The sequence below is a fragment of the Rhincodon typus genome, chromosome 29, assembly GCF_021869965.1.
Source record: "Rhincodon typus isolate 14 chromosome 29, sRhiTyp1.1, whole genome shotgun sequence".
NCBI lineage: Eukaryota > Metazoa > Chordata > Chondrichthyes > Orectolobiformes > Rhincodontidae > Rhincodon > Rhincodon typus.
This window is the reverse complement of record NC_063360.1, coordinates 14,466,432-14,488,410: the sequence shown is the minus strand read 5'-3', so window position 1 is coordinate 14,488,410 and position 21,979 is coordinate 14,466,432. Positions and strand designations below refer to the sequence as shown.

Here is a 21,979-nt window from a genome sequence, read left to right as displayed (position 1 = left end):
GCTGCCTGGCTTACAATTAGTACATGGCATGTTTTTCATTTGGTGATGTGCATAAAGTTCAGGAGTCTGGTGGGCAGGACGTGGGACTTGGGGGAAAACTACTTCTTAAAACAAGGGAATTGGCACTTGGATTATTGATTCCCACCTCAAGTGGAAATTCAACCCAGTGGATCTGGAATGAGCCTAGGTAGAATGGGAGGCTGTACAGAAACAGAGTCCAGGCAAAGGAAAGAAAGCACCACGAATCGAGATGCCCAGATGCACCTGGAAGAGTTGCGATAACAAGGTGTAGAGTTGAAGAAGGGTCCAGACTCGAAACGTCAGCTTTCCGGCTCCTCTGATGCTGCCCGGCCTGCTGTGTTCATCCAGCTGTACACCTTGTTATCTCAGACCCCAGCATCGGCAGTTCCTACTATCTCTGAGAGAGTTGTGAGGCTGTCACTTTCTGACGCTCAGTTTATACCAACAGAACATTGTAGAATAGTAACAGTTTAAATGAATATGGAATCGTAGTAGCTCCAAGAATGTAATGCTCACTGATGGACTCTTAAGAAACAGTGCATGAATTGCCATCTGTGAAGCATTTTTGTATGAACTTAGAGCAAGACAAAGCCATTTGCTCCCTTGAGCCTCCTCTGCTCATGGCTGATCCTCTACCTCCACACCACTCACACTATCCCCATAATCCCTTGATATCTGGAAATCTGTCGATTTCTGTCTTGAACGTAGTCAATGACTGGAGTGGACCGATAGGCCCTTTATGCTTTTTGATTAGGTCATGGCTGATCTGGTTGTGGTCTCAACTTCAGTTTCCTGCCTGCATTCCAGAACCTATGACTGCATTGTCTATCAAAAAATTTATCTAACTCAGATATTCATTGAAGAGGCTCAAGACACTATTGCATCCTGGTGAAGAGAATTCCACAGACAAATGACCTTTGGAGAGACTAGCGGTCTCCTCATCCCTAACTTAAAAGGAAGAAATCTAGTTCTTAAACTGTAAGCCCTGGTTCTTGTCTCTCCCTCAAGAGGAAACACCATCATGGTATCAACCTTTGCAATTGCCCTTAGGAACCTATACATTTCAATAAGATCACCTCTCATTCTTCTAAACTCCAATGAGGGCAGGCCCAATCTGTTCAACATTTCTTCATGGGATAAGCACTTCATCTCAGGAATGAATTAAATGTATCTTCTCTGAACTACTTCTAATGGAATCATATCCTTTTTGAAATGGGAAGACCAAAACTGTACACAGTACTCAAGATATGGCCTCACCAAGGCCCAGTTCAGCTGTAATAAAACTTCCCTACTTTTATATTCCATCTACTTGCAATAAATACCACTTTTATTTGCATTCCTAACCATTTGCTCGACTTGCATACTGATGTATTGTGATTCATGTGCCAGGATACCCAAAGTCAAAATACACATTTTGTAAAAGCTTTCCATCTTGCATTTTTATCAGGACTTTCCCAGGAATACCAATGTAAATGGGAATAACAGTATGTACTGAATGAGAAGAGAGTGCTGATTATTTGGTAATGGACTTTGATTGGTTGAGGCTTTGTCATGGTGAATGAGCCAATTAGATCATGATTCACAATTATTAAGTTTCCTTCAATTTGATACCTATACTTATTTAGCCATGGATGATGCATCCTTCTCAAAGATCCTTTCTCACTAGGATATCTCTACGTAAATTGTTTCCCCATCTTACTGTTTCAAGCTAAAGTTACCTCTCTGTAGTAATGCCATCCTTAATCAACAGAGCTACCACATTTTCCTAGCTTTCTATCTTTATGACATGTCAAACATCCTTCAATATATAGATCCCAATCAGGCAATGGTTAGATTATCCATGATCTTATTGAATGGGAGCGCTGGCTAGATAGACCAAATGACCTACTCCTGATCCTAATTTGCATGTTTATTATTTTATTCATTCATTGGATGTGGGCTGGGCCAGTATTTCTTGCCCATTCCTAGGTACTGTTGAGAAGGTAGTTGTGAGCTGCCTTCTTGAACTGTTGCATTGCACATCATCTATCTGCCACATTTATTATGTGTTAATTAATTATTTTTCTTAATCAGATTATAATTAATGAATCATATTTCTGCTAATAATCTTTACTGTTGTTATTAGACCCTATCAATAATAAAACCTTACAATTATTAACAGATAACCCAAGTTTAGTTTGGGAATACAGTCAGCATGGATTGGTTGGACCGAAGGGTCTGTTTCCATTGTCTATGACTCTATCAATGAGGAAATACTTATCATCCAATTACCTGTTTGTTTCACTGTGAATTTATGCTTTTGGTTAGTTTGCAGCAATCAGAGAGGATAAAAGTATCAGCAACTCTCTTACTCGCACACTGTCCCTTTATTCCTGCTGAACTCTCACCTCTCCCGCTAGTTTCATATGACTCTCTCAGTCCCTCACTGCTCCTTTATTGCTGCTGAACTCTCACTGGGTCTGCCAATTTTGCAGTGACTCTCTCAGTCCCTCATCACTCCTTTATTCCTGCTGAACTCCAGTTTCACAGTAACTCTCACAGTTCTTCTTGCCCCTTTATCTCTGCTGAAACCTCATCTCTCTGGCTGGACACATTGTGACCTAAGTAAGTTTATTGAATTGTTACTGACAAAAATGCCTTTCCCTTCGATCCCATTTTCTTTCTTATCCTCTGCACTCATTGTTTTCTTTCCTTCTCTTATGCGGGTTCTGAATCACATTGGGTTCAGTTAGCTGGGCATTAAATCATGCTGGGTACTAAGTCTTACTTGTAGTACGATTCCTCAGACATTGCATTCCTCCATTAGCTTGATTAATTGGTCTTTCTTCATGTGCTGTCATTGGCCTAAAGAGTGAATGTTGAGCAAAAAGAACCATAGCTTTGTCACCTGATATCCTCACGTTATACTCCCAACGTATTTGCATTTCCCAGCTTAACTTTTAAAGCAACAGTATGAAAGGCACTTGTACTGTCTCCAGCTGAGATCAGTTAACTCATAGAGCAGGAACCAAACCTGAGAGGGGAGCTTTACTCCAATATCATACCAGTTTTGGGGTGGGGTGACATTAAAAAGAAATAGAATATTGATCAGATTTCAGGGAATGAGAAGCAGAATTAAAGCACTCACACTTTTCCTTGTTTACAGTCGGACATTGCTTTCGGAAATGGAATGTTGCTGAAAGTACCTGGAATGCCTTCAAGGTATAGGAGTTCCCCTCAGATTTCAAACCTTGCAGAAATAACTTTTATGTGAAGCTACATTTAAACCGATTACCAAGTGAAGAATGATGCAGATGTGGTTTAAATTGAGGGCTGGTAATCAGGAAATAATTGTTTCAAAATGTGGCCAAACCTTCAAGGCTCCTGGGGCAGCAATTTTTTGCACAATGTGCAGAAAAATGTTGGATTTGTGCTGTTGCATATATTATGGCTCTTAACCCTCTCTTGGCCAAAGCACTGTCAGTGCAGATTCTCTAAACTCTTAAACAGAGGCCACATCTTTAAGAAAACAGCCTCTGCTGAGGCTTTATTGTCAAGGAGATAAACCATTAATCTGCACCATGACTTCACATCTCTCTCCTTTTTTTCAAGGGTTGTTGTTCTTGTTGTTCAAGGGTTGCAAATATGAGATGTATCATTCAATATGAGTGCAAGGCATGGAAAGGAAGCCCACTTCAGCTGTTATGGATTTTAACCTGCATCAATGGTATCATTCTGCACCACACACCAGCCGTCTAAGCTAAAAGGCCCTAGCACTGTCATTCTCTTTTCTTTTGTACTGACATGTACTTAGAAACAAACAACTGGAATCTTACGCCCACTAAACAAAATGTTTTATGGAACCAGTGTGCATTGAGACATTGACCACATCATCAGAGATCAAATGTGGGCATGAAACAGATATAAAAGGAAAACTGAAAGAACTGCAGATGCTGGAAACCAGAAACAAAAACAAAACCAGAAATTGCTGGGTAAACTCAGCAGGTCTGGCAGCACGTGTGGAGAGAAATCAGAGTTAACGTTTTGTGTCCAGTGACCCATCTTCAGATATAAAAGGAACTTTAGAAGATAAAGTCTCTCTGTTAGAGCAGGGATCTAAGCAGAGTGTCGGGCTCAGGCACTTGGTGAATTGACAATGATTAGACGCCTTTCAAACTGGGAAGCACTAAATTCAACATTGGTCAGCAGAAACCAACACAAGCTCTCATTGGATCACACATAGTCTTTACACGTCATTTAGTTTTGTTTGCAAGCAAAGACATAGATTCAATTATGAGTTTCCGTTGTATTGTATTTTCATTTGGAATTCAGTAAAGAGTTAATAAACTCATCTTTGGAACTTTTCATTGTGAGAAGCCATACCAGAGCTGTGGAGAGAAGGGCTGGTGGTTTCTATGGTGACAAGGCTTAACGATCTTTCAAATGCATTTGACTGTGAAATACTAAATAATTACAGACCGCCAATGTTACTAATTAGCAGTAATTTGATGGTTTGGTGATCACTGTAGCAATCACTCAATCTAAATAACCCTTGGAGGGTCTAGTAATGGTTACAATTATTTTTGGAGTCACCTGATCAAGATAAATATCCTGTAGAAACCTCACATATTCCAGCTGCAACACTGAGCTCTCTTTATATTGAGGGATCATTGGTGTGTGTTATGATTCTGTTGCATTGCCTGCTCTCCTCCAACCACCTTCTCTGAGGCTCTCAATAGTACGGTGCTGTGGCAATGAATGACCCTAACTCATTGGATTCACAGTGAAGCCCAATTGGATGAAAGCATTTACAACAAATCCGGGTAGGAGAAGAAAGACTTACATTTTTATAGCACCTTTCACTACCTCAGGATTTCACAAAGTACTTGATACAAAATGAAACACTTTTGAAGCGCAGTCTGGGAAACCACAAGAGCCCACTTTGTCAAAGCAAAGTCTCACAAATGGCAACATCAAAATGACCAATGTGTTTCTACTTCAATAACTTACATTTACCTAGCGGTTTTTAACATAATAAGACGTCTCAATGTTCACATGAATATGACAAATTAATCAGAGCTTAGGAGATATAAACCACATAAGGAGGAAATATAAGCCACATATGGAGGTAATAGGACAAATGATCAAAAGCATGGGAAAAGAAATGGGCCTTAAAGGGTACCTCAAAGGAGGAAAGAGAAATAGAGGCAGAAAGACTTAGAGAGGGAATGGGAACTAATTGAAACTAGGAATACTTAAGAGGCTAGAATTGGGAGGAGTGCAGACATCTTTGAGGAATGTAGGGAGCGAAGAAAGTACAGAGATAGTGAGGAGCAAGGCCCGGAAAGGACTCTAAATCAAGGGTAGGATTTTGAAGATGTTGCAGGCAACTCTGAGAATAATAGCCTTAGTGGGAGGTGGGTACAGTAGCAGGGATAGAGTGAGTGTGATATATTGGAGTGAAGGTGGTGTGACTTAAATTTGTGGAGCGGGGAAGGTCAATGACTTTCTTCCTACATTGCTTTGTGACAGCTGAGACTGCACTGACCCAGGTGGCACCCTCAGAGCAGGCTGGGGCCTGGTATGTTTTTGAAGCCTCCGCTGCTGGTCCTGAGGAAGAGGATGTCCTACCTGTGCACCACGCTATCCAGAAGGATCTCCTGGACCCTGCCTATAAAGCAGGATGCCAATTACTCTCTGTCTGCCATGACTGGGGCAAATGTCAGGAACCATGCAGGACAGTTATGGACTAACAGTGTTTGTCAGGGTGCACAATGACTTTTTAAAAACAGCACAGGCATCATCTATTTGGAGAGATCCTGGCAGAGGTGAGTTGTTCTGGACACGGTTTGTGGTGAAGATGGGGCTTAAATTGTATGAGAGGGACATCACAGCGTAGGTAGTTAATGTTGGGTAGTTAGTAAGATACAGCAGAGCACACAGTTGTTCCTCTGTATGTGCAAGGGTTCCATTTGAGAATGCCCACGAATGATGAAATTCACGAGTATGGAGCTGATTAAAAATACAGGTTAAAAATCACAGCAACATGAGTTTGCCTGCAGATGTTGAATTTTGTTCCTACTTACTTTTTGGTGTGGATAGTCAAATCCGTGATTTGTGAACACAGGCCTTCCTGCTCCTCTGATGCTGCTTGGCCTGCTGCGTTCATCCAGCTCTACACCTTGTTATCTAACAAGGATTTACTGTACTTTAGAACCCAACGCGAGAAGTCCTCCAACAAACTTGACAAAACTCACACTTAGCCAAAAAAGAAACCCAGGCCATAGAATGACTGGACAGTTACACATGGAAAGAGGCCATTTGGCCTGTCATGTGTATGTTGGCTCTCTGCAACCACAACCTGCTTTCCCCACAGCCCTGCTATATGTTTCTCTTCAGGTACTTATCCAATTTGCCTACAAAGTCCCTAATGACGCTGCCTTCATCATTCAATTCAGCAGGTTGGTAGCTGCAGAAGTGTTATGAATGGAGGGATTTTGAAGTTGCAAGTATTAAGTGAATTCAGAGATTGTGTTTTTCTCCCCCAGGGGCCCTGAAAGAAAGATTCAGCACTGAGGAGGGGCAGGTGAATCTGGCTGAGGAGCAGCCCAGTAAAATGATCGGAGATGGCCAAATCTGTGACTGACACCGTGGAAATAGTGACGTCATGTGAGATGGCATGGTCAAGGGAATGACTGAGAATATGGTTTGCGTAGTTTACATGGAGAAAAGAATGAAGAGAAGATTAGAGGAGAGAAGGCATGATGGGTGGAGATGGAGGTTAAAATCATGGAAAAGGAGAAGCTGCTTGGTACAGTGGCTGAGGGAGGAAGTCAATATCTCATTGAGAAACATTTTAACGCTACTCCAGGGAGAAATGAAAAGAGTTGCGATGTGATCCAGGATAGGGTGAAGAGAATTTACTTAGAAAAGGGGAGAAAGAGTGAAAGTAGAAATGATGTGCTCAGGGTGGGGATGGTAATGGGCTCACACTTAAATGTTGATTGGAGGATAAATGTTGGTTTGGTTATTGAAGAAAGCTCCTCTTTAAATATAGACGTGATGGCTGAATTTAATTTATTTTGAAGCGCAACAAATACAACAGCAGCTTGCATTTGTGTGGTGCCTTTAACAAAGCATTGCATCCAAGACACCATACAGGAGCATTATTCAATTAAATATGACACTGAGCCGTATAATGACAGATTAACGCAGTTCAGTGACACAAAAACCGAAGTTGCTGGAAGCTCAGCAGGTCTAGCAGCATCTGTGAAGAAAAAAGGTCAGAGTTAATGTTTTGAGTCCGGTGAACCTTCCTCAGAACCGTTCTGAGGAAGGGTCACCAAATCCGAACCATTAACACTGATTTTTACTTCACAAATGCTGCTAGACCTGCTGAGCTTCCAGTAACTTCTGTTTTTGTTCCTGATTTACAGTGTCCGCAGTTCTCCGACACTCCAGCAAAATAGCCCCAGCCTATTCAGCCTCTCCCTATAACTCCAAATGAATCCAGAATTGGAGAAATGCAGAGATTTTGAAGGGTCATCAACAATGTTATCTCAATGCTGCCTTCATGTGTGGCTCTGCAATAATTATGAGGGTACTATGCAGGTACTCCTCATAGGTCCGTCCCTTTAAAATACTGTATGAGATTTGCTGTGTAGAACAATTTAAAGATGCCGTACATTGAAGTAAACATGGCCATGAACAACAAAAAAAAGTTTAACGGAATCATTGGTGTTAATGGGGGGTGGCGGGGACGAGTCACAGGTATGGATGAGGCTGTGGAAAGATTTGAACATAAAGAGAAAAACTTTAATTTTTGAATGTTGCTGGACTAGAAGCCAATCAGAGGTGATGCATAGAGAGTTGTGTATTCCGAGTGCGAGATAACACAGTGTGGAGCTGGAGGAACACAGCAGGCCAGGCAGCATCAGAGGAACAGGAAAGCTGACATTTCAGGACGGGACCCTTCTTCAGAAAAATGGTCTTCTGAAGAGGGGTCCCGACACAAAACATCAACTTTCATGCTCCTCTGATGCTGCCTGGCCTGTTGTGTTCCTCCAGCTCCACACTGTATTATCTCTGACTCCAGCATTGGCAGTTCTTACTATCTCTGAGTGTACCCCGAGTGCGTTGTATTCCTCCTGTCATTGTTGTACGTAAAATGTTGCTGTGGGTCTCGTGGTTATTGATGGGCAGTCAGGATTGTTTCCAACTCACTGATGTGACTGAGTGTTTTGATTAGGAGTGACTGTTCAGATTGGGAGTATTGGGACTGTTCATCGAGACAAACACCGACTGCACCTGGAGGACCATCAACTCGGTGAAAGTTGCTCTTTGGTCTGCCCGAAATTTGTCGGTCCTCCAGAGCAAGGAGTTGCTGCAGACTGGCACATTCCAAGGTCAAGGATTACGAGCTGATGGATGCACTAAAGCTTGGGGCAGCTGCTGCCAAGGTGCAGAGGGGAAAGACCACCATCTAAGGGCTTTCTGCTGAAGTTAAATGGGGGTCCGTTCAGTTATTGGACCCTCCCAGTGCCTCAAATATATGTAAATATAGTCTTGTGCAAGTAAGAAATGCCTTTTTACACTGGATAGAGTCACATTCCGATGTTTGTTTGTTTCTTCATATACTACTGAATAGAACTGAGCTGCTTCAGTGACTATATATGTATATAAAGATATTTTTATGAATAATGTATATTTTTGAAATAAAAATAAAGTAGTGGGACTGTTCACAATGATCACCAAGACTGGAATTTAGCTGTGCTCATTTTCAAATTCTAATGTTTATTTATGCTAATATTGGAATCTGAGAAAGTTTTGTCAATTGGATTCCATTTTCCACGGAGGCACTATGCAAACTCTACAATACTGGCGAGCAACTTACAATATTTTACTGTAACTGAAAAAAAAACTCGGCGATAACATTTTGTCCCAGAGCAAGTCGTTATCTTTTCCATTTTAATTCTTTCTCTCCCTCATTTCTAAAAACTGGTTCCTCAGCTGCTAGCGTTGGCCTATTGCACTGCGAGCAGTCTCCAACTCCCATAGACGCAACGTCTCCTCCTGGAAAAACCACAGCCAAGGAAACACCCCGCAGCCCTCCCTAAACAGGAAGTGACTTTAATTTCCTCTATGAAAACCACTGTAAGAAATTTTGAGTGTGCAATTCACTAATGTCTCCACAGAGATTGTAATTGAATTGGCTAACACAGTGAACAATAAACACCAGAATCTGAACAGGAACGTTGCCAACTCACAGTCCTGCTGATCAATGTGAACAATCCGGTTGCCTCCAAATTGCAAAACTGCTCCAGATAAAAGCTGCTCAAATCAGACAGTTGGGAAAAATTCAACTGTCCAGCAATAACGAGATACTTAAGCCAGTAGCTCATTAGTACAATAGTTTATTTTTGAGCAGTTTATCTGGACAAATGTATAATTTAATTGGTAATTGAGTACATTTCTCAAGGCTAAAGTTTGCCTTGATTTGAAGTGAAAAACTTAACCAAGGCCTAGAAACCAGATTGGAAAGACAAGGGAGAAAATGTGAGAAATAGGATGTTTGGCTCAGTTGGCTAGATAGCTAGATGTCTAATTCAGAATGATACATACAGTGTGGGGTTCAATCTATGTCCTGGCCAAAGTAGACTTGGTGTCTATGTCCTTGTCCTGACCTGCAGTGAAGTCACAGCCGGAGCTGAGCTCCAACAACTCTCAACTATTCAGGGAGGAATAGTTAGTTCATACTGAGCTTTGATATTAAAAGCCAGTAGATTTTAGGAAGCTGACGATTTCCATGGGAAGATACTGGGGCACTGAAATGTAAGACAGTCCACAGCCTGTTTGCAGTCTTAGATCATCAGGTGGCTCCATGCTCTGTTGTAAATTTTACCTGATGCTGCAAGGCTGATGTTATCTGCAGTAACATAAGAAACTGGGCATGGATGTTGATGGGTTATTGAATAATCCTACAGACTTTATTACAATTAACTATTATATACAAAAGTTGCACTCCTCAGGTACACAATATTTATGGGCTAGTATTAAACTAGTAGCTTACAACAGAGGAGCATGCTTCCAGTAAAGTGTTGTGCTTCAAATGATCTGAGATGAGATTGAGTATGGGATCTTTATACACTCAGATCGCATGCTATGATGCAGTGATGATATCATGAGCTTGTCTCTTAAAGACATATTGACACACAGTCATAAACAGCTCAGTCCCAGACATGCTCCAGTGCTGTCTCTTTTCCTCATTCTATTTTTGTTGTTCATGGATTATTTACGCTAGCTAACTCTGCACGGCTGCCAGGCATTTGTTTGTTTGGTGAGATTCACAAAGGGCATTTGTCTATTTGGGTGGAGTTCTTTCAGAAGGTGATAATTAAGGTGGATGACCTGTACATAAACTTTCATAAAACCTTTGACAAACAAATCAGGGATTGTTTAAGAACATTTAAGTGGTAGAGAATTAGTGGGATGGTAGTAATTTGGTCACAAAACAAAATGTACAATCTGGACACAAACCAATAGTGTTATTTAAAGGGTTGCTGCATGTTAGACATGAACAACTTATGCAGCTAACTGCAATATGTCCAGATCTCCTCAGTATGTATAACTGTCCATCAGACCCTCTGTTAGAATAGACCTCCTGACATGTGAATAGCCTCTATTTGTGCAGGTTAAGTATCATTGACCTGATTTGAACTGTAATCCCATTTGCCTCCTTTAAACTTCAATACTGATTCGATTTTCAAATGCATTGAAAGTCATTCTTCTGGTATTTTAGTTGCAGTTTTTTTTGACCATTTGCTGATAAATGTACTCTTAGTGAAACCCATTCTGCAGTATGTTTCTTTGAATGCATCTTTGTGACGTAGTATAAAATCGGATGACAAACAATAAAACTTATTCAACTGTAGGCTCTTTGACATGCGGAGGTTCAGCCTTAAGACTGACCAGTGTAGAAGTGGTGGTGGGGTGTTTACAATTTCAAAAATTTGAAACTTAACTCCACCTTGCCTTCAATTTTGAGTTTTAACAGAGATGAGTTGAACGGCATACAATTAACCTGCTCTCCAAATCTGGATTTGTTATTTAAATATCTTCGTGGGACTGTGCATGTCACATATTCCCAGAGTTTCGTTTCAATGTCTAACATTCCAGAGCTTCAGAAACCCACCAGCTGGAGGAGGTGTGAGAGCTGAGGCTAGCATGCAAGTTTTGTTTTCCCCTTCCAGCACTTCTTGTGGGCCAAGTGGAACAGAAATGCTTTCCCCAGACCCACTAATCAAGCGTGCTGTCATTTTCACAATCAATCTCTAGCTCATCTTCCACAATGTGCTTTCCCCTCACCCCCAACCTTACCCCGTGTCTCCCATCACCTCCCCAACTCTGGAAAATGTTTCCCACCCCACCTCCCAGCACAATACAATTTCCCTCGTCCATTTCAATCCATGAACAAAAGACTATTGAAAGCAATGTTGAGATGTATCGCAGCATTGAGGTAAGAGCTCTGTGAACCTGATCTTTCATACTTCACTGAACTTTGTACAAACTGATGAGAAACAGCTGAAAGATGTCAATAAGATCTACAAGCTTTTGGCAAGTTAGAGCCACTCAGCTCCTGAAGGAAAGTTCTCCCAGCCCGAATCCCAATTGGTTTGCATTGCAGCTTTAATATAATTTATGCAGGTTAATACTGGTACTGCAAATGAGAAATTGGCAGGTGTTTCCTCAAATGTCACTTGATAGACTGAGAATTATTAGGACTGAAATATCTGATTCCATTCCTGTTTCTGGTTTTCTCTCTCTCTGTCTCTCACTCCCTCATCTCCTGCTTGTTGGCTGGATTTGTATTTTACTTTCCAAGTCCTCTCGGCACCCACTGAGCTGGGGACCATATCAGAATCAAAGTGCTGTGCATGTGGAGGGTAAGCAGTGGCACAGACTGGTTGTGCTGAATTGCCACTTTCCATGGGGTGATTTCTACCTTATTCCTTGACCCTGTTCCTGAATCTGAATTGGTTTACATTGCAGCTTTAATACAATCTATGCCAACTAATCTTGGTATAGGAGATTAGAAATTGATTGACACTTACTAACAGGTTTCTGTACCCAGCTCAAGAATTATTATGGCTGCTAGTCCCAGCACTGCACAGAGAGAGCACTGGACAGAAGAGGCATCATAATGAGGCAGTTATTTGATCCTACATTCAATTAAATGATAAGTGGCCAGAAAATAATTGAATTTTGCAACCCCTGAGACAAAATTATTTAAATCCTCTTTCATGTCATATAAAAGTGATGTAGGGCAGAGTTTGCTATTTGAAGCCTGTTTTGAATATTCCATTTGTGCATTTTCTGGAACAATGTACCTTGCCAGTTAATGATGCATTATCCCAGCTGTATAACGTGCTGGACAGTAGATCCAGTCACATATCAAATATCTTATTGCCACCTAAATACTGGAATGTTATTTTAATAAATGGTACTGTGTTTAACTTCATTGCAGGAATTGGTAAAGAAAAAAGTTGATTTGAGTGATGAAAATGCATCCTGCTGTCTGCCTACAGCACAGTTAGATATGGTTTGCCCTTTTCCACCGTGTGTCCTATTGCAGCTTCTCCTTAGTGGGTGAACTTGCTTTTTTCTGCTGGCCTGAGGTGCTTAATCTGGCTGGTCGAGCTGACCAGCTATCAAGTTGCTGGCGGCATTGGACTCCACTTTATCACCTATGTTATACCTTTTAGCAGATAGTCAATAAACAAATATTGAAAAGGTAGACATGCGTGTTCGGCTTTGTGTCTCACCGTGTTACCGAAAAATACACAGAAATGTTAAAGTGCTCACTTATACACCATTACAATGACGACTGTGTCACAGACCCAACAGTGACTGTTATTCACTTCATATTTATAAATCAGCCACATCTGAATTCCCAGATACCCACATGCAAAACACTGCTGTATACCATGACATGGTGAAGTGATGCACACTTCCATCTAACCCTGCTTTCTATCATTGTAACTTTGGAAGATACTGCAAATACTTCTGACCTTTAGTTAGAAATTCTGTCGTTCCTATCATTTGATGGTGGATTGGTAACTGCTGATATGATGATCCCACTCCAACAACATGAAAGGATAATTTGTGGTGGCTGACTTTCCATATTAAATGCAAACCAGATGCTTGGCAGGGAATTAAATAGTACTGAACAATCCCATCTTCTTCAATTGATTTGGAGAAAACCAATATGAGTGACGAATCGCAGAGGAATTTTTAGAAACAGGAAATAGACATTAGACAAAATCCCGCCTCATTTTGTTAGATCTCAGGGCCCCAGCTACTCAGCATTTAGCCATGACCTTTAATTACCACTCTGTCCGGAAATGTAGTGAACTGCACTAACAGCCTGTTATCTCTCTTGAGCAATGCACTCACCATTTCACTAACACATCATCACTTGTGGATCTCCCTGCTGATCACTTAGTCCAAAATATTTCCCTCATATCAAATCAAACTCTGTATCTGGCTTGAAAGTCCAATTTGACTTCCTTCTCAATTTCAGTTTAATCCTATCATTGTAAAATTGACCATTAGACCATACTTGCGGCCATTGGTTTGAAAATAAAGAATTTATTGACATGCCAGTAACTTTATTTTATTATTTCATGGCATGTCACTGGCTAGGCAGCATTTATTGCTCATTCCTTTAGAAAATGGTTCTGAGCTGCCTTCTTGAAGAGCTACAATTCACAGAGGCTAGGTACTGTTATGAAGGAAATTCCAGATCGAGTGATAATGAAGGAACAGCCATATTGTTCCAAGTCAGGGTGGTGTATGGCTGAGGAACACAGGATTTAGGAGTGGGATTAGGCCGAACGGACCTTTGTGCCCACTGCACAATGGTGCCCATTCAACAAAATCATGCCCAATCTGCTTGTGGTCTCTGCCCCACTTTCTGTCTGTCATCCATAGCCCTTAACTCCATTGTCCCATCAAAGATTTTTCTAACTGTGCCTTGAATAAATTCAAAGACACAGCCTCCACTACTTTTTGGGGAAGAGAATTCTACAGACTAACAATCCTCTGACGGAGGAAAAAAAATCCTCATCTTTGTCTTAAAAGGGTGACCTCTTGGCTTGAAGGGGAGGATGCAGATGCAAGCAATGCATCTGCTGTCCTTGTCTTTCTGGAAAGTGGAGGTCATCATTTCTAAGGTGGTGCCAAAGGAGATTGGGTGAATTTCTGCAGTGCATCTTGTGGACAGTGCACACTGCTGCTATTGACTGTGGTGGTAGAGGGAGTGAATATTGAAGGTGTTTGACGAGCTGCTAATCAAGCAGGTTGCTTTGTGCTGGATGGTGTTGAGCTCCTTGAGTGTTGTTGGAGTTGCACTCATCTAGGCAAGTGGGGAGTATTTCATCACGCTCCTGACTTGCAGATGGTGGACAAACTTTGCAGAGTTAGGAGGTGAGTTACTCACTGCATGATTTCTAGTCTCTGTCCTGCTCTTGCAGACACAGTATTTATATCATCGATCTTGTTAAGTTTTTGGTTGATGGTAACCCCAGGATTTTGATAGTGGAGGATTATATTGAATATTACTGAATATCGAGGGTGATAGTTAGATTCTCTTCTGTTGGAGGTGGCCATTGCCTGACAAAATGAAATTTGCCTCTTATCAGTCCAATTCTGAATGTTGACCAAATAAAAACTGAAAAAACTGCAGATGCTGTGAATCAAGAACAAAAACAAAGTTGCTGGAAAAGCTCAGCAGGTCTGGCAGCATCTGTGAAGGAAGAAACAGAGTTAACGTTTCAGGTCCGGTGACCCTTCCTCAGTTCTTAACTTGCCCCATATCTGACATGGAGTGTGTTTCTCTCTAACAGATTTATCTATGGTTTATTATGAAGTATAGCTAATTACTTTTCTGATGTTCGGTGCAGTTCATTCATTTACATCCTGGTTCATTAGGACTATACATTATTGATTCAGTAGTGACTTCAGAGTCAAGGTCCTCACTTTCACCAGATGATACAATGGAACTAGCTTTTAACTGATGCCCATTTGCAAATAACTAGTCAGAATGACAGTCTTGGCCAAGGCAAGATTTGAATGGTTACTTTTTACAGAATGCAAATAGACAGTGTGGCAAATTATGGCACTGGATCTTTGTAACTGTTAATCAGTTCAATTAACTTGCCAATCGGTCTCAGTTCGTTAAAACAATTATGTATAGACGTGGTAATATTGTAACCATAAATCAATGTACAGAATAATCATTGACTAAGGGACAGTGTAACAATGGAAGTATATTGTATGTCAGGTGGCCATGGGTCAAACGACCAGGTTAACATTCAGTCAAGAGAACAGAGTGACAACACAGGAAGTGGACAACAAAGGTAGTGGGACAATCAAACATGGGTTTTTTTTTGTAGAACAATGGGTATCAATAGATTAACAGGACTGAATAAGCTTGAAAAACTGCAACATGGCAATAGTGAACTAATTGAACAAGGTCAATGGCATATGTTACGATGACAAGGTAACCACAGGTGCTAGGATAGAAAAAGTGCAGGCTACTAAAGCAGGCTAACAATGGGTCAGCTGTAAAGATTAAACATTGATCGGTAGTGCAATGAAGCTATAAACAATAGAAATATATAGCACTTGTCAGAGTAACCAGAGGACAAGGGAGGAAATTAATCATTTGCAATTTAACGAGGGTAATCAGGGCCAATGAGCACAGTACCTTGTAATTGTGATCTTAGCACTATATTATTTTTTTCTCTAATCAAACTGTTTAGAGACGTTATTACACACCACTGGAGTAAATAGGATATGAGCCTGAGACTCCTGGTCCACAGGTAGGGACACCTCCATTGTGCCACAAGAGGGCCCAGCACTATAGCATCAATAGCAGAGAAATTAGAGAAGTATTTTGTGTTCATTGAATTATAAAACCTCCCAGTGGGAAACTGCCTGCAGGTTTGGGGCCTGTAAAATTCCTGGGCTGGTCCTCACCAACCACCATTCAACCTATCCTTTCATGAGGAGAGGAGACAGAGGCACACCTCCCCAGGCTTCAGCTGAGGCCCTTAAGTGACCAATTAAGGTGTACTTATTTCTCCGGTCTCAATTTTGAGGTTTGCATACAGAGTTCAGGGACAGGGCAGGGGAAGCCTGGCAGGGGCAGGGGCAGTAGCAGTGGGAGTGACAGGGTTAGGGGCTGAAGGGATTAGAGGAATAATTGATCCTCTTTAATGGTTTTGAAGATTTGTGTTTAAAATTATCAAGACTTTTGAGACAGTAAATAGAGAAAAAATGGTTCCAGTTGTAGAAAGTTTGGTAACGGGAGATAACATTGGTGTTTGACAGAAGAACTGGATGTAATATGCAGGGCTATACAGGGCTATGCAGAAAGGGTAAGACTATAGGCTAATTGGATTGCATTTTCAAAGAGGACCTATGGGGATGAATGGACTCCTCTGTGTTAAATGAGCTATGAAGCTGGGTGTGACAGTTAAATTTTCAAAGTGACCATACATGGAAGTAGCTGGTAACCTATCCAGACATTTGATGTCAGTGAGTTGAATTGTGAAACTTGCAATTTTCTTATGGAAAACTAGGACTTAAAGTTCATCTGCACCTCAGCGAAAATGTAAAGCATGAATTGCTGAGAAGTTGAAGTAAATCAGATCCTAGTATCTTGCTAGACATTTTGAAAATTATTCTGTGCTGGAAAGAATAACTGAATGCAGTGAGGCTGGGTCTACATGAGATTAGTGCTCTGAATCAGGTGAACATTAACTTTATAAAATGGTTTCTGGGATGGGGGTCACAGCTTAATATATGATCCTCCTTTCATAGGGCAAGGTTCCCAGTCCTAATGACCTTCCAATAATTTCCTGTTCCGAGAATCAGGAAAAGAAAACACTTTGAACTTTAATGGAACCGAAATGAGAAACAGAATGAGAATGTTTCAGGCAAATTAGGGAAACAGTTGGTGTATGACTGTTTACACTGCACCTGGGTACATCAGGGAGAGTGACACAGAGCATATTTAAAATAGTAAATTGATTCATTTGTTTGACTATTACGGTCCACACAGTCCGGAACTTAGATTCTGAAGCAGAAAAAATTGGTTTCTTCGAGTTGCTGCTAACATTTTCAGCATGAAATTGAGCAGTGTGTCCTTCAGCCTAATCCAGGGGTTAAAAATAGCTCGAATATTAAATCTTGAAACCTGATGATTTAATAAGGAATATATTTCTTATCAGCATTTAAAGGGTTATTGTAATGGGAATTTATTTCAATGCGACACAGTTTGTGTGTTTTTGTCCCACAAGGAGAATGCTGTGTTCAAATTACATGCTGGTGAATTCATGACATGATTCATTGTGAATTTCTTTGTAAGTGAGAATCTGCCAGAAGTCATAAATTTAATAAAATGCGACCCTTTTATTGACAGCTTGGCTTTGCAAAAATTAATGACTTCACGTTGACCTACTGAGCTCAACATGAGCAGGCCCAACAAACCCAACCTTCCCTGTTAAAAATGCAACAACCATTCAACTCAGTGTTACAGGAAAACTGAATCGGCATGAAAATAACGTCACAGAAACCTCTGAATGCTTAAGGAAGCTCACTTTTGCAAATAGTGCATCAATACAACAGCAACTTGCATTAATGTAGTGCCTTCCGTTGTACAGACATACCCTGAGGTGCCATGAAGATGCCTGATGTAAAAACTCTATACAAGAGTTATATTTTAAGGATCAAGATAAAGGAAGAGGGAAAGATTGAGAGGTTTAGTTTGGGGATTCCAGATTTCAGAGCATTGTGACTGAAATTTGAGGTTTGAGAATTTTCGTGACCCCTTTTTGAGCAATGTGTGTTGAGAGGACCGAGGAGAGCAGTTGAAGAGTGGAAGTGGGGTCAGTTTTGCCTTAGACCTCTCGACACCAAAATTTCTGCTCATAACCCTGTTTGGGGTCCCGATTCCCACTTTGGGAAGCTCTGTCTTTGGAGCTACCCGTCTGAAGGGACAGCCAGAAATGTGAATCAGTAAAGTTCAGGAACTGGATGGCAGTACATGAGGTGAACATGTGAGCATTAGGACATGGATATGATTTTCTTCATTCTAGGAAGGTTATGAAGGATGCTGCCAGAGATTTTTGTTGCTATTTGTGTCTGTGGGAGAAATATAGATTGGAACTACAATTTGTCAGGATCTTGGAGCTGGTACGAGTTACCATTATAAATATGTGTTCTCAGGCATTTTAAAAAAAGATACAATACTTGGGGCCTATAAAGCAACTCAGTGTTCCAAATCCTTCAATCAAAGAGTAATGAAGGAACTTGAAGTCAGGGTCCCTTTAAGTAAAATAAATAAATAACTTCAGTTAAAGGTGGCTGTTCCTGAGAAAGAGTAAGACATCTGTGTATAAGTTGTACCCCTGCCTCTGGGGAGCAAACTTCTAGGATTCCAGACGATTGATATATTCCAGATGTCCAAATCACAGAGGGTCTGCAAGACTTTGGAGAATTGCGTTCCAGGGTTAAAATTTTCCAAAAAAGGAATTTTCAATTGTTGACAGGTGTTAACATTGACTGTTCTCATACTTCATTCCTAAGTGTGAAGATTAACACAAGTTCTAAAGTGGGCTCCTTACCATTTGGAGAGTTGTACTGTTATTAGAACATAGATTCCAATGACACCTTGGTCCTAATTGAATTACTCTCAGGTCCTTATCCCCAGTCACTTATAGATCTCATCCCTTATCATGCCAGGGTCCACATCCCTTAATACCTTTAATGTTCTTATCCTTCTGGATTTTTGCCATCTTCATCTAACATCCTTGGGATTATATCCTGCCCCACAATCAGAATCTCCTAAACCTTGCAGATTTTCACCTATCAATATCTTTGGATCTTCACCTTATTTTATCCCAGTATCTGAAGACCTTCGCCCATTATTCAGCTACTCCACTCTCCCACCGCGACATCTTTCCCTGTGGTCCAACTTTGTGTTTGCATTTTCACTTGGTTCCAATTGTAATTATTCCAACATAGTCAGTGTGTCGACACAACATTTTGTATGATGTCTGCCCTTGATGGCAGTCAGCTTCCATTCCACTGTCTAACATCAAAACCTAGTTGAGACAAAGGAGCCTAGTTCCTTAGCTGTTAAATCCAGATTTATTCTATGGCAGCTTGCAGTGTAGATTCCATAAGAGCCCTTACCATTTCATGCTGAATGTTAAACTAATGTTAAGTTGTTCAAACATGACTTCCAAGCTAAATAACAATATAAAACAAAGAACTGCGGTTGTTGGAAATCTGAAACAAAAACAAAAATTGCTGAAGAAACTTGGCAGGTCTGGCAGCATCTGGGGAGAGAAAGTAAAGTTAACGTTTCGTGTCTCTTCTAAGGCAGTGGAGCCAACTCTGATGTAAAAAGAGTTTCAGTACTTTACTGCAGAAAGTGATTTTCTTACCTAAATGTAACACACAATGCCGCAAATGGAAATTTTGTTTAATTTACGAGGTGATAATGCTTTGTAAAGCAGATACTTAAACACAGAGTTCAGCTGTCTAGCTGTTGATTATGTATTTGACTGAGGCCAGCCGGGGGTGTGTGTGTGCGTGTGTGTGTGCGTGTACGTTTTCTCTGCTGACACTATCCAAAATTTTACTTTAATGATTGTTCAGTTGCCTGGGGTACTGGGAATTTTTCAAAAGAAAATCACTTTACAATCTCAACAAATCATGTGCCACAGTATCAGGGATTAGCTAATTAAGTGATTGTGAACTGTTGGGTTATAAAATTTCACCTGAAACAAGTGATATGTTTGCCATATTGTGTTTATATAAAATTTTCGCTGAGGCACATTAAACCTAAGCTTCATGATAAATCTACTGCGGGTGTGTGGGCTGTGAAAGATTCATGGTGAAGTATCAAGATAATTTTTACATCTACTTAATTTCCTGTTGGTTACCCAATATGTTCTTAGAGTTAATTTAGCAAAATGAAAGTCTAGATATATTTGGGTGCAATGTCAGTGGCGACTCTCTGTCTCTGGTGCATTTGAATACAGCTGTAACTTCTTCCAAACTAACAGACCAATTGACATCATACAATATAAAACAACATAGGAGAGTCTAAAACCAGAAGGCATAGGTTTAAGTGAGAGGGGAAAGATTTAAAAGGGACCTAAGGGACAACTTTTTCACACAGAGAGTGATGCATGTATGGATTGAGCTGCCAGAAGTAGTGGTAGAGGTGAGTACGATTACAACATCTAAAAAACATTTGCTGAGGTATATGAATAGGAAAGGTTTAGATGGAAATGCAGGCAAATGGAATTAGTTCAATATAGGATACCTGGTCAGCATGGATGAGTTGGACCAAAGGGTCTGTTTCTGTGCTGTATGACTCTGTGAGTCAACTACTGATGTCACCTGGAGTCCACAATCTTCAGCAGGATGAAACCTCTGTTCAAAAAGGAAATCTGAGTTTATATTACTGATGGGAGCTTAAGCCTTAATGGTGCATGTCAGGAAATGCATTAGGAGCAGGGGTAGGTCATCTGACTCCTCAGTTCTGCTCTGCCATTTTCCTTTATTCATTCACGGGATGAGGGTGTCGCTGGTGAGGCAGCATTTATGGCCCATCCCTAATTGCCCAGAGGGTGGTTAAGAGTCAACCACATTGCTTTGGGTCTGGAGTCACGTGTAGACCAGACCAGGTAAGGAGGGCAGTTTTCTTCCCTAAAGGGCATTAGTGATCCAGATGGGTTTTTCCAACAATCGGCAATGGGTTCATAGTCATCATTAGATTCTTAATTCCAGATATTTATTGAATTCAAATTTCACCATCTGCCGCGGCGGAACTCGAACCCGGGTCACCAGAATATTATCTGGGGTCTCAATCCAGCGATAATACCATGAGGCCATTGCCTCCCCATTTGAAAAGACTGTGACTGATCTAGTTGTGGCCTTAACCCCATTTTTCGAATGCCGTCCATATCCCTTGACTCCTTTGTCTTTCAAAAATCCATCTACCAATGGAGGTAATAGTTGCAGCCCATAATATTCACCTGGAATTTCATCTGTAGTTGGTGGGGCTCTGACAAGCTGTGCCAACCCTGAAAATCAGCACTCAATTATTTAACTTGGGGAGTGTAATTTAACTGATGTTACCAACACTGTGGAGACCATTGAGCAGCGATGACATTCTCCATGATGGTCCAGTACTAACCAGGTCAGTTCTCTTCTATAGATTACCGGACTGGACCATGCTTCACTCAAGTCGAAAATCAAATGTGCCAAGGACAACTGAGTGGTATTGTCTGTACCAAAACCCTCTGTTGTGCCACCATTGGTCGTGCATGGGGTCATCCTTGTGAGATGTGTCCTGCTCAGCCTCATCCCTGTCGCCGTGGTTTCATCCCCAACATTCGCAGTGGTGCTTGTCAAGGTAAGCACCTTCAGTGTTTATCGAACTTACCGATAGGTTAAGTTCAAATTTCCTTCTATGAATTTTAGATGTTAGCTTTGGTTTCACACCCAAACTTGATTTTCTCTTTCTCTCGAAGATGATCTCTATGCATTCACTTCACTTTAACACTATCCCCACTGCTAGAAGCTAAGGCACAGGAGCTTACAGGAGCCTATGTCTGTCTGATGCTGCTGCAAGTGCAAAGCCTATGCACAGGGTGGGACAGTAAATACAGACCCAGTGTACACAGATAATCAGGGACAGTAAATACAGAACCAGTGTACACGGGTAATCAGGCACAGTAAATACAGAACCAGTGTACACGGGTAATCAGGGACAGTAAATACAGAACCAGTGTACGGGTAATCAGGCACAGTAAATACAGAACCAGTGTACACAGGTAATCAGAGACAGGAAATACAGACCCAGTGTACAGGGTAATCAGGGACAGTAAATACAGAC

General features: G+C 41.0%; 1 protein-coding gene across 1 annotated transcript in view; it reads left to right on the top strand.

The window, feature by feature from the left end:
* The window catches only part of fbn2b (fibrillin 2b), a 193,163-nt gene that overhangs the window by 23,903 nt on the left and 147,281 nt on the right, over positions 1–21,979 (top strand). Inside the window, exon 6 of the mRNA XM_048613904.1 lies at positions 21,299–21,496. Within this exon, the coding sequence (XP_048469861.1) occupies positions 21,299–21,496 (198 nt within the window). The remainder of the gene's footprint in view (positions 1–21,298; positions 21,497–21,979) is intronic.